The sequence below is a fragment of the Oryza brachyantha genome, chromosome 7, assembly GCF_000231095.2.
Source record: "Oryza brachyantha chromosome 7, ObraRS2, whole genome shotgun sequence".
NCBI classification, from domain to species: domain Eukaryota; kingdom Viridiplantae; phylum Streptophyta; class Magnoliopsida; order Poales; family Poaceae; genus Oryza; species Oryza brachyantha.
This window is the reverse complement of record NC_023169.2, coordinates 18,107,903-18,120,954: the sequence shown is the minus strand read 5'-3', so window position 1 is coordinate 18,120,954 and position 13,052 is coordinate 18,107,903. Positions and strand designations below refer to the sequence as shown.

Genomic DNA, 13,052 nt, shown 5'->3' with positions numbered 1-13,052 from the left:
GTATCATTTCCAGCTTGAGCGAAGATAACCACATCAGATGAAACGGTATTCGACAGATTGTAAGTACGGTATATAAGCAATTAAGAGAGTTGCAGTGACATGCTAAGTAGAGATCTGAAAGTTCCATTACTGAATCATAAATCTAACATGACATATAGCTGCTTGCCTGCTTGTAAGAATGGAAAAGAGAACCTAATGTACAGAATTTGACTAATTGAGCTCCCTCTCCGGCCTATACACTGCTGTTCGAAAAAAAAAATCCTTACATGGAATGAATTCATGGATCTAGCGAGAAAAAAAATGCATCGTTGCTTGCCTTGATTGCAATTAAAATATCCCACTTCGCAAGAACTGCTGCGAGTATGTTTTTCCCTTTCAGTATCAAAGACTTGTTATGCACCAGACATCATATAATGAATCATCGAGCACGGGCAGTAGCCGGTTGTTTTGAAGAGCGCCCAGACTTGTGTTTTCGCTTTGGATTGCCTGAAGAAGGATCAGCCAATGGTCCAGACCAAGTAGGCACAGAGCCTTTCTCGTACGGGAATACAGTGCTGAACGAAGATGGATCTGGGGGCTCAAATGCAGGTTCCATGTGATTTGAACAACCCAAAGGATATCCAAGTGCTCCATCCTGATGCGGCGGAGGGAACTTTTCACTCTTGCTCTTTGCATTTGCATGCGTTATCAATCTTCTTTTCTGCAAGTGGTACGATTGAGCTATGAGATTAACCTTGTTCTGAGAGTACGTTTCTGACTGTAGTGGATCATGCAAATGAATAAATAAGCAACTGAAATCAGCAAAGAAAGCAAGTTAATTCCACATACATCAATATTTACTTGAAGTTCAGCATTTGCTTCTGGTGCTGGAACAGCCCTAGGTCTATCCCTTGTTCTTGTCTTCCTAGTTCCCTCACCATTAGCTCTACCACCAGCAGCCCTCAACCTGTTTATCATCAAATGAATGAGCCAATTAGCATTATATAGAGTGCAAAAGCCAATAAACAAGCTGAATAGTCTCTGGTCAGGTTTACGAAATAAACATATTTTACAATTAGGAGAATATTTGAAGAGAAAAGTATTGAAAACACAACAGAAAGGGGAACAACTTGTTGTTTGACTCATGATGATGTCCAAGAATTATAGTACTCAACAAGTTCCCAGAAATCCAGGAATCTTGGCACAACAACCAAGACTTTTGTCTTTTGGTACAAATCAGTAAAATGGCCTTGCAGTGTGCTGAAGCTACTTTTCAGAGAACAGATAATTTTTCGTCTTTATAGTCCACTATGGTGAATGCAATTTTGTCATACCTTGATTGCATTCTTGCCATCAAAGTGAGCAATAATGTTCTCTGTTCTATTGCTGACCTAAGCATACTGAAGACGACGACAGCATATCTACTTCAGCTAGATTTTAGAACTCTACTCCTAATTCAACATGATGGTCTATTCCTTCTAGACCATACAATTTCTCCAGAGACAAACTTTTGTTGCAAGAACTTTACCTGTTTATGCTGTATCAGTTTGCTCGCTACATACAATTTTAGATCAATAACATTGTTGAAATTATAGAGCACTCAGTAAGACAACGCAAAAGCAAATACTCTGAAACAGCACAAGATAAGGGAGTGGACTGGTAGGGCAGTAGAGTGACAAACCGTCTAGCTTCTTCATCTCTTCGTTTTGCGTCCATTTCTTTGCTTGGGGGGTATTGGGGTAGACTTGATGGATCACATGCATGAGGTTCCGTTTTAAAGAACTGTTTCATGATTAAAAACAGTGTTAGTGTTAAAAGTATTTCCATCAAAAAGGTTGTGAATATCTTATGTATACTATCAGGAATAACAAAAAATGGATTCTGCTAACGTATATGCCAAGATAAACATCAAAATCCCATGGTGATTCTAAAATAAATTTGCATTATGAACTTATGACCCTATCTGAACCTTAAAATTGTATTTCTGAACATTGTTGTGGTTTCAATGTGATTGCCATGAAGTCTTATTTTTCTAGCATCACAAGGGGCATAATGGAACATTTTCTAACAAATACAAATAGACAGTAAAGCGGTTTATTGTTGATACTGCTCAGTTTTATCTCACTATACAGCATTGAAGACAATGAACTGTAGCTACTTCTTGGAAGAATGGACAGTGACCAACCAAATAAAGGGGCTAGAGAGATAAATATCCTTATGTATGAATATAGTTTGAATTCATAAGTTCTGGTAAAAACTAGAAACACTTACTTCACTTTCTAATGCAGAAGTTGCTGTTAAACGATCAGCTGGATCAATTGCAAGTAGTGTTTCAATAAGTCGCAGTGCTGATTGAGGGAAATCTTTAAATGTATCAGCTATTCGCCTTTTGTAAGGTTGCTGGGGCTTGAATATAGTTGCATGAGGCAACTTTGATTTTTTCCAATATTCTTCTGTGGGGGAACCACACAACTTAAAAATTTTATGCAGTTGTTCCACCTAAAAGAATAAAAAGTATAAGTAAGAAACAACAGGACAACATTAAAAGCAAGCAATTTTAATATATGTTTTGAAAAAAATATTATCATCCCTATAAACTGTAAGTACATAGCGTAAATCAAAGTTATGTTATAGGACAGGCTTGATCTGAAACAGGTAAAGCAATAAGCCATATTAGGAATGGCTTTGCAGACGCTAGCAAGGTAAGAGTCTGAATTGTAGCCGCTGGCAAGGTAAGGGTTTGAGTCATTGACAACTGAAACATAGCAACTGGTAAGTGGAAACAAGAGTTGACTTGAAGATAGATTATAAGTTCCTTTTTCTTTTCAATTGAGATTGTCATTGATTTGACATGTAGCATGTTTCTGGAATATAGCTATATCCTATATGAAAAATACTACAAAATAATTCAATATTGACTAGGTTGAATAGTCTCAACTATTCTGCTCGGGTAGTTTGAAGAGCAGCAATAAGTGATAACAAAGATTTTATGCTTATACAATGCTTCAGTGTGCCAAATAGACAGTTTGAAAAAAAATGTTAACCTCAGTGGCTAAAAGAAAGCATTTTTTTGAAAATAATGTCCATTTCGAAAGTACTGTTGAAGATGACACTTGAACAGAATCAAGTTTGGACATGCTGAACTGAATTTTTGAAAGATACTTGCTCCAAGGTGTCTCAAGCATAACTATACAGCAATAACAGAGCATTGTGTAGCTAACCTCAGTCCGTCCAGGCATGATAGGTTTCCCAGCGAGCAACTCAGCAAGGATACATCCTGCACTCCATAAATCCACTCCTACTCCATAATCCGTCGCGCCCAACAGCAACTCTGGTGGCCGGTACCAGAGTGTCACCACCCTGCTCGTCATTGGTTGCTTATGGTTTGGGTCGAAGAACGATGCGAGGCCAAAGTCTCCGATCTTCAGCACGCCATTGTTATCTAAAAGCAAATTCGACCCCTTGATGTCACGATGCAGCACTCCCCGGTTGTGGCAGTGCTCCAATCCAGACAGCAACTGGTGCACATAACACTTAACCTGCGCCACAAACAACTCAGTCAGTCTCAATCACGCCGCATTTCGCATAATTCGGACAGGAATGCCGTGTCCCGCAAAATGGGATCTTGACCTGGGGCAGAGTGAACTTGATCTCCGGGCTGGCCGCGAGGCCGGCGAGGTCGTGGACCATGTAATCGAAGACGAGGTAGAGGCTGCAGGACATCCGGGAGGTGACGAGGCCGTCGAGCTTGATGACATTGGGGTGGTCGAGGCGGCGGAGGATGAGGATCTCCCGTGCCATGAACCGCACGCTTTCGGGCTCCAGGTTGTCGAAGCGAACCTTCTTAAGCGCCACGATCTTGCCGCTCAGCGAATCCCGCGCCTTGTACACGTTGCTGTACGTGCCTTGCCCGATCTAGAACGCCAAACGAGTCAGAAACAAAGATGGGAATTTTTTTTTTCTCTTTCTTTCTTGCGGGGAGCTCGCGCGCCATGGATCGCGGAGCTTGTGGGTGGGGGAGCGCGCACCTTGTCGATCTTCTCGAACGAGTCGGCGCGGCGCGGGGTCCAGCCGTCGATGGCCTCGCCGGCGACGGCGGAGAGCCAGGCGGGCCAGCCGGCGGCGACCTGCTCACCGCGCGCCTTGTTCGCGAAGCTCCCCCCGATGCGGACCTCCGCGCGCGCCGCCGCCGCCGCGGAGGCGGCCGACCTCGACGAGCGCGACCGGCGCTCCCTCTTCACCGGCGGGCCGGCGGCGGCGGCGGCCGGCTCATGCTGCTCGCCCTTCTCGGCAGCCGCAGCCGCAGCCGCCCCCGCCTCGGCAGCAGCAGGGACATCCGCCCCCTGCTTCTGCGGCTGCACGGGCGGGTGGTCGCGGCGTCGGGAGGTGTTCGCGGCGGGGCTGGAGGTGGAGGGGCGGCCGTGCACGCAGCCCATGGCGAGGCGGCGGCGGCAGCGCGCGTCACCTGCGGCGGCGGCTCAGCATGAGGACGCGGGGGCCAGAAGCAAGGAGAGCCTAGCCCGGAGCACCAGAGCGAGCGCCGGAGCGGAGTGCGCGATCCGGAGGCGGCGGCGGGGGCAGAGGTAGGAGGCGAGGTGGGGGTAAGTAGTAAAGTTTGCGCCTTTGTGGCTCGAGAGAAAGAGAGAGAGGGAACGGAACGGAACGGAAGGGAGGCGGTGGGAACGGAAGGGATTGACTCCGACAGGTCTGCGCCTTCCGTGTACATCAGGTACATGCTGCAGCCCATTCAGGAAGAGCACCCCTTTTGTTCCGGTCCTGTGCCATGTTTGTTGTGTTGCTTTCAAATTTTAAGTTTGTAATTCGAAATTTAAGTTTTAGTTGGACCGTTCTAAAATGTAGGGGTGATCGATTGTTTTTTACAGAAAAATGCTGAGTTGCATATTTGCAAACGAAAAATAATTTAATCATCAATCCGGTTACAGGGAGTGAAAGACCGAATTTTATTTGGTCAATTCGGTTAGTCTCCTGGTTATTTTCAAAATGATTTCAATGCGGTCATTTGTGTATTTGTTTTTCTTGTAATAAAAAATACGGAGTATAAAAAGATTATCAAAATCCTTTTTAGTTTCTTAAAATTTTTATACAGCCAGAGGTACAAAAGTTCATAGTGTTTTTGGATTTCTCCCGCCATTTTTCTCATGTTATATTGTTTTCGATGATCGTATGTGTCCTGCTGATCAAATGACGTATACGAGTTTTCTCAATTCTCCTCTAAAAGTAAATATGAATATGACATGATGTGTGTATGTGGTCGTAGATATGAACATAAGTACGGCTACGTTCGTTTTATCGTATTATCTTTAGATTTTTTTCTTTGACTTTTATCCGCATGCTTTCTGAACTACTAAACAATATATTTTTTAAAAAGTTCATATACAAAAGCTCTTTTATTTTTTTCCTAAAATAGATTTTTCAACTTTGTAATAGTTAATTCATGCATTCATACTATTAAAAAGCTATAAAAAATCAGATAATCTTTTGTCGTAAAAGAATGTAGCTGTAAATGTACCTGTGATAGTTTTCATGGATGATGAATGAGGGACCGGAGTGAAGAAATTGAAAACACATGTGGACTGAAGATGGTGGCATTTAATCAGGTGAAGGACGGTGATATATGATGCCATGTACAGACAGCGACATCTACTGCTAGCAAATATATTGATAAGATTTCACAGCGTCTTAATATATGTATATATAATATTGCTCTCATGGTAATTAGGATTTTTGTCACCCACGTTCCCTCTACATACTATAGCCGCAGGTTAACATTGACTGTTGAACGAAACATAAACTTTTTCATTTGGATTTCTCTGTTTCCAGGGGTTATTGGATTTTTTTTCCTTTATTAATTTTCTCGGTTTTGGAGTACTAATACTCAGTATTGCAAAGATGGAAATTGGGGGACAGAGTAGGGTCCCTGGAATTATAGGCTGCAGATGCTTTAGGGTTTTTGTCTCATGGAGATTGATGCCAGGGTGTGTCTAATCTTTGGGGTTATCTCATTAGGAAGGGAACACAAACAAGAAATTAGGATGATGATATGATGCATTGAAGGGTGGTTAGGCATAGCTCTTCCTATCCTACCTGTGCAGAGAGCAAATGCTGTGTCCAGTTCAACAAAAGGACATCATCTCTCTTCTTTAGTACTGTAGAAATGCAACTTGGAATACACATCTTTTTTCATCCAGTACTGTATTCCATTTTTCAAATACTTTTGTGTCAGCATGATTGAAAGATTGATTAATGAAATGGCTCAAGAACAAAAGGCATGTAGCACAAAAATCCATCCTGACACGCAAGATTGAGTGTTCTCAGCAATTGTCCGGAAGATGGTAGCATTATTTTTTCTAAGACAAGCAATCAAACAAGTGCATAAAATTGACTTGACAACAAAAATGCTGTCAATGGCTTGTACCCATCAGTAGAAAGGGTTCAAGGAGAAGACGACGAGGAGGAGAACATGCAGGACCATGCCTTCTTCTCCTGCTAAAAATATATTCAGATATCTGAAACTCTGAACATGTGTGTGAATCCCAAAGAGGTTAAAAAGAAGAGAAGGGGTTGGTTGCCTTAGAAGAGACGAACATGTCGTAGTAAGCAGCTTCTTTGCTCTCTTGTGGCGTTGGGCCTTGGAGTACGGAGCCACCCCTTAACGACGGGGGACAGCCACAACTTGCTGTATGTGCAGTGCAGCCAGCCATCCAACTCTGCATCTTGAGTGCATCCTCTTCTTCTTCTACTGCTAAAATTATTCAGTTGCAGTAATACTGATGCCATTACCTCCACAGCTTAGCTGTCTGTACTGATGCCATTACCTCCTGTAAAATTATTCAGTTGCAGTAATACTACTTGTAGATATCATCTGCATATTTTACAAGCAGAAGAGCAATTCAAGACACTGAATTATTGATGTTACCTCCTGTAAAATTATTCAGTTACAGTATGCTAAATCATCTGCTGCATTTTGCAAGCGGTAGAGCGATTCAAGATACTCATGTTACCTCCTGTAAAATCATTCAGTCACAGTATACTATATCATCTGCGCATTTTGCAAGCGGTAGAGCAGTTCAAGATACTGATGTTACCTCCTGTAAAATCATTCAGTTAGAGTATACTAGATCATCTGCACATTTTGCAAGAAGTAAAGCAATTCAAGATACTGATGTGGTCTCCTGTAAAAAAATTTCAGTTACAGTATACTGTGCTAGATCATCTGGATATTTTGCAAGCAGTAGTAAAATTCAAGTGCTTGAAAAACTTTTCTGTCACTCCGATGGTCTGATGATTGATCATCATACGCTCCGTATACCGTATTTCCATCCTGGTCTGGAGCAAGTGAGCATGATGATTCAGCATTATCATGAGCAGTATTAAATATTTTGCCTGACACGTATGAATGATGGATCTGCTCGTCTCTTTCCCTGTCACTCTGATGAAAGTCTGAGTTGAGCTCTCTGGGTATATTCTGTGGCACCTTGCTGACTAGTGCCATGGAGTGGACTGAACTGAACCTGCAGATAATAATACTAGTAACTGATATCTTGAGCCGACACAGGCATGAACTAACTTATTTTTCATAATCTTCTTCATTTCCACAACAATAGTACAGTAAACATAAAGAGCAAGATTGCTTGTCAGCAATTTTCAGCAACTGTAATAGTATTGGAGTACTCCTACAACTTTAGATGAACTGACTTTTCAAGGGAATTTTCAGCTTTCTTTCAGGCCAACTACTACAACTACTCCAATAAAATGATTTGCCAGCTGAACTGTTCTTGGAACAGGGACGTGCTCAGCTACACAGGCCCCTCACTCTCTCAGCATCAGTGATGTACTGAGTTAGTTATATGATTACATCAATGGATTAGTTGCTTCAACATGTGAGAGTGAAATGTGGAAATTAAGTTGATTATTTGCCCAAAGCACTGCTTTTGACTTCCTAGGATCCAACAGCTTTTTTAACAATGGTTTAGGTCAATCCCTGGATGGATAGGTTGAACCTATAAATTATTACTACTCCACAAGAAGTTACTGTACATTTACATTTGACTGCCAGCTTGTCCCCTCTTTTATTTTAATCCATTAATTAATTAAGAATTCTTTGGCTGCTAACCAATGCATACTAAGCACGTGGTCCACCATTAGAATGATCATTCCAGACTAATCAAGATGATAAGAACATATATACTATGGCTCAGCTTTCCAAAGTTTACAATTAACGGAGAATTGAGATAATTACTATCTGTTTCACCGTTTACTTTTCAGCCTAGCCTAGAATTATATGGATGCTAATGAATCTAGACATATATATAAATTATATACATTCATTAATTGATAAATTTAGGTAAGGCTAAAAAGTCTTACAATATAAAACGGAGGTAGTAACGATTTTGGATAATCTATTGTGCAGACAGTACTTTTAATTTTATCGTTTTCTTTCAATCATTTGTTTTAATACTATCACATATATCACAAAGCTGAAAATATTACCTTTTGGTGGGAAAGCTGAAAATATTACTTTTTTTCATCAAGGCTGAAAAAATAGTGCTACCTCGGCCCAATATAAACGCATTGTTGGGTGCGAAAGTGTAAATTCTTCCATCATCTTTTATTTGATTTGACGTAGTTAACTTAGATCTACGTTTAACCATTCATCTTATTATGATTTGATTTATTACCATAGGAATTTTAAACATGACATATACTTTTTTTTAGTATATTTAGATAAGTTTTTTAAATAAGATGAATAGTCAAACATAAATTTAAAAGTCAAATAAGAAATAAAGACGGTAGAAAAGATAGAAAAAAACTAGTTGCCCGCCTATTAAACGAGAGATGGTTGGAAGTAACATGATACTTGGGGGTAAAACACGAAGAAATTTGAATACAAAGTGATTGACATGACTATTAGTTCTCTAGGATTGTACTTATTTTGGACACAATTTAAACCTAGAAACGCACTTATTTAGGGATTAAGGTAGTATTAGTTCTTGCGCGTTGTGATGACGTTTTACTGGTCCGTCGGATGGGCCGTTGATTTCGCAATGGGCTACTTCCAAATGGGCCTTATTGAGTCAAATCCTACCAGGCCGAGAAGAGCCGGACCAACACGAACAGCAGATAACGAGTAGGACGCCGTCCACCGCCAGGCTAATTCTACGCCGCCCCACACTTGCTTACTCTATCTATTGCCATAATTCTTATCGTTTTAGATAAATATCTGGTTAAATGTTAATTTTATTTTTATTAAAGATTTTAAAATATGTAGTTTGAAATTACTAGGATGGATGTATAAATGAGTCATACAATGTACTTTAATAAAAAATAGAAAATAACAGTAACCGTATCCGCAAACCTGCTGAAATCTATATATAATAAAAACTTCTATATTGAAGTTTGTCATATCATATTTTTAAATCTTATTTTAAACTTTATATCAGTTAAATCTATCATTTATACCATTATATAGCTATCACACAAATCAAATAATCTTTCATCCATCCCCCAAAAAAAAAGAACACAGGGTCCAGGGCTTTGATTTCGCAATGGGCTGCTGCCATGTTGGACTGAGCCCATGGGCCGGCCCTGAACAGAAGAAGCCGTCTCTGCCGACGCCGGCGACGTGGTCGAACCGGACCAGATAGCAGAAGCCGCGCCCGCACGTGACGCGACTCGAGCCGAGATCCCACTCCATCACCGGTGGCGTCGGCGCGGCGCGACACGCGATCCCCATCTCGCCGCCGGCGGCGATCCACGGCCGCCGACTCCGATGGCGCTGCCGTCGAGCGGCTCCGCGACGGCGCGGATGCTGACCGTGCCGGCGCTCCTCCTCCTCCTCTCCTCGGCCGCGCTCCTCGTCTTCCTCATCCTCCCTTCCCTCTCCCCCTCCCCCGCCGCCCACCTCTGCGCCTGCTCGCCCCCGACCACCACGCACACCACCACCACCGTCACCACGACGACGACCACCGCCTCCCCGGCCCCCGTCACCACCTCCCCCGCCGACGTCGCCTGGCTCAAGGCTCAGCTCGCCTCCAACTCCCTCCCTCTCCTCGCCTCCCACGACGCCTTTCACCGTCTCCGCAAGGGCATCAACCCGCGTACCCGCGAGCAGCAGCTCTTCGACATCAACAGGTATACACCCCCGCTGATTCGTACTTCAGATCACCGCATTTCGATTTAGATGCTTCGCTAATGCCTATTGGTGATGCAGAACTAGACTGAACTTGTTAGGTTACTATCTAGTTAGTTCCAAGTAATGGCAAGTGAAATTAACATCTTAGTAATGCGTGCCTGCGTTGCAGGCACCATGGGATCTCGCATTACCCGGATGAAGAGGCGGCTAACCGCACTGCTCTGCCTTGCCCCGGGGAGCTCCTGGTTGAAGAGCACCACAGTAACTATGGCGAGCCATGGGCCGGTGGCCGTGACGTCTTCGAATTCCTTGCTAACGCCTCTGCGCTCACACCTAGAGACCAAGTTCTTGAAATTGGGTGTGGGACTCTCCGTGTCGGTCTGCACTTCATTCGGTTTCTGGAGGCTGCCAAGTTCCATTGTCTGGAGCGGGACGAGCTGTCCCTCATGGCTGCGCTTCGCTATGAACTTCCGGCGCAGGGGCTGTTGTACAAGCGGCCAATGATCGTGAGAGGGGAAGATATGGATTTCAGCAGGTTTGGGGATACGGTTATGTATGATCTTATTTATGCAAGTGCGGTTTTCCTTCATATTCCGGATAAACTTGTTTGGACTGGGCTCGAAAGACTTGCTGGGAAGCTAAGGCCACAGAGAGGCAGGATTTTTGTGTCACATAACATTAAGTTCTGCTCAAGATTGGGTGGTGACAAATGCACACAGCGGCTTGCAGAATTGGGGCTTGAATATGTGGGAAAACACACTCATGATAGCTTGCTATTTAACCATTATGAGATATGGTTTGAATTCCGAAGGCCAAAGGTTTAAGTCTTGATGGTTGGAAGATAGGTTGTTGTGGCATCTGTTTTGCAGTTTTGTTGGTGTGAAGTGCGGAACAAGCTACTGGCTTGCCAATGAACTTTGACCCGAGATCAAGATAATTGTTTGATGGGTACTGAGCTCGCTTGGACTGTACACAAAAATCATGATGAAAATGTCCAATCATTCTTGAGCCTTCTGAATTACATCTGGTGAGTGGTGATTCAAGGCTGTAGTTTTCATTAGAACCAATGATTGGATGTAATGTAATGTTGCTAATTTTTTGTAAGAGATGTTTTGGTAGCAGAAGTAGTTATACATGTTTTAGAGCACAGTATGCCTACAAAGTTCAAACTAGAATTGTATCACCACACAAGGATTAGTAATCTGTTACATGGATAACTCTGTTATGCTATACTATCAAGGATTACGCTTTCCTGCAATATGGGTGTCCTGGTAAATTCTTTGACGTGTTACAATGAATCATACTCTGTCCGTCCTAAAAATAATCAACTTATGTGGATGTATCTGGACACCTTATATGTCAAGGTTCATTCCCCAGAATTTGTTTTCTTCTGGGACTAAGAGAGTATATTGATAATTAGTTGGATGCATATGCATACCATGAAACTGTTGATATCGTCAATTGGTACTTTCTTGATGTGGTGACTCAATGTGTGCCAGTCTGATCTGAGCTGGGAATCTTGGGGGATTGTAAAATCGACTCATTAAAAAAAGCATGGTTTATTAGTCATCATTAAACCTATTACTGACCCGAAAGATACTTTTCATTTGAAGAGAATAACCGCCATTTCAGCTTGAGCATATGCCTTTTCCGTTATATTTCTTGGGTTTTGCCTAGCTTGGCTTCTGGTCTACTAAGATGCTGACATGGGACCTGGATGGTCCATCCTTTCAATTTCAAGATTTATTTCTGCTTTGTGGGGCTAAGGATCACTGCTCTTTCGATTCTTCTTTAAAGCACGCGCTGTGCATCAGCGGCCTTCATTACTGATCTTCACCCACTGTGTTTTTGCCTGCACATTTGAGTGTTCATCTTGTTTTTCTCCTCTTTACACAAAGTTAAATCTCCTGATACTTCATTCATGTAATGAGTCCTCAAGAAGCCGTCTTGTTTTCTTATAAAACGAAATGCCAAGTCATTTTCCTTTCAACAAATTCTGTTTCACCAAAGTATGGTATTGTGTTGCTAACTTGCTGTTGCTGAATGCTGATGCTGCTGTTGGACTTTCAAATCGGAGCATATTACATATAGTGATGATACATAGATCAATGGTGGTGCCTTGAATTTATTGCCAACTTTTGTTTTAGCCATTGCAGTGCCTGAATTGATCCAGACTCCAGAAGAAGAAGAAGAAGCAGCAGCTGCAGAGGATGAAGGGTGGCCGTCGCCGTCGATTGGCTGAAGGAATCACTGCCGCCGGGGACCCCATTGGTGGCGTCGTTTTGTAGTATTTAGACGGGTCAGTGTAACCATCTTCGAAAGAGACTCGCATCCTCTTCTTGTGCAAGGTCTACTTGAGGCGTCTCATATTCACTCCGTGCGATCTACCAGTTTCACCAGTAACTCAGATGGTTTTCTCGTCACAGTCACAGGCTTCGGTTTTGCTTAGATTTTTTTGTGTTCTCTGAGCTGACGCGTTTCCTTCAAACTCGGAGCACAGTTCCCATGGACATGTCGTCACACCCCTTCTGAGTTCTGAGCCATTCTAAATTTGAGCCACACGCTGTCTGAGTGTTTGTTTATTAGTTCATCAATAATTGGAATTTTGACTCTTTTAGTTTTTCAGTTGATTTTGAGGGGGGGTTCTCCATCTTAATATACTTTTCAGCGTTGGTTTGATCACTAAGAACAAAGACAAAGTTTTTACGACAAACTATCTATGGTTGTTTTGTTCATACTTTTTCATAGGTTATCCACCATAGAGCAACCAATGAGTGTGCTGAAAACTTAGTAATACAAAAACTTTTAACCGTTTTTGCTCTCTTCGATCCAAAAGACAAAGTCCGTAGTAGCTTCTAGTACGTCTAAAAACTGTGGAACGTGGGTGAGCGTGACACACTGACACTGTGTGTGGGTACAC

The 13,052-nt window shown here is 42.5% G+C and overlaps 2 protein-coding genes across 2 annotated transcripts; one reads left to right on the top strand and one right to left on the bottom strand.

Moving 5' to 3' along the window:
- Positions 1-95: 95 nt before the first annotated feature.
- LOC102701193 (probable serine/threonine-protein kinase At1g54610) lies at positions 96-4,705 on the bottom strand. Its single transcript, XM_006658879.3, has 7 exons — positions 4,008-4,705; positions 3,610-3,894; positions 3,201-3,518; positions 2,251-2,478; positions 1,661-1,761; positions 829-946; positions 96-700 (listed from the first exon to the last, which is right to left on the bottom strand). Exons 1-7 carry the CDS (start codon positions 4,413-4,415, stop codon positions 419-421), a joined length of 1,740 nt encoding a protein of 579 aa, XP_006658942.3. The 5' UTR covers positions 4,416-4,705; the 3' UTR covers positions 96-418.
- A 4,950-nt stretch (positions 4,706-9,655) lies between these two features.
- Positions 9,656-11,458, top strand: LOC102700815. Its single transcript, XM_006658019.3, has 2 exons — positions 9,656-10,131; positions 10,302-11,458. Exons 1-2 carry the CDS (start codon positions 9,770-9,772, stop codon positions 10,954-10,956), a joined length of 1,017 nt encoding a protein of 338 aa, XP_006658082.2. The 5' UTR covers positions 9,656-9,769; the 3' UTR covers positions 10,957-11,458.
- Positions 11,459-13,052: the final 1,594 nt, after the last annotated feature.

Coding starts and splice junctions, on each gene's coding strand:
- LOC102701193 (XM_006658879.3), bottom strand. CDS start 4,415: ATGGGCTGCGTGCACGGCCGCCCCTCCACCTCCAGCCCCGCCGCGAAC. Junction 3,519..3,609: donor TCAAGTTCACTCTGCCCCAG/GTCAAGATCCCA, acceptor TTTGTGGCGCAG/GTTAAGTGTTATGTGCACCA. Junction 947..1,660: donor AGAGATGAAGAAGCTAGACG/GTTTGTCACTCT, acceptor GATGATAAACAG/GTTGAGGGCTGCTGGTGGTA.
- LOC102700815 (XM_006658019.3), top strand. CDS start 9,770: ATGGCGCTGCCGTCGAGCGGCTCCGCGACGGCGCGGATGCTGACCGTG. Junction 10,132..10,301: donor CAGCTCTTCGACATCAACAG/GTATACACCCCC, acceptor CCTGCGTTGCAG/GCACCATGGGATCTCGCATT.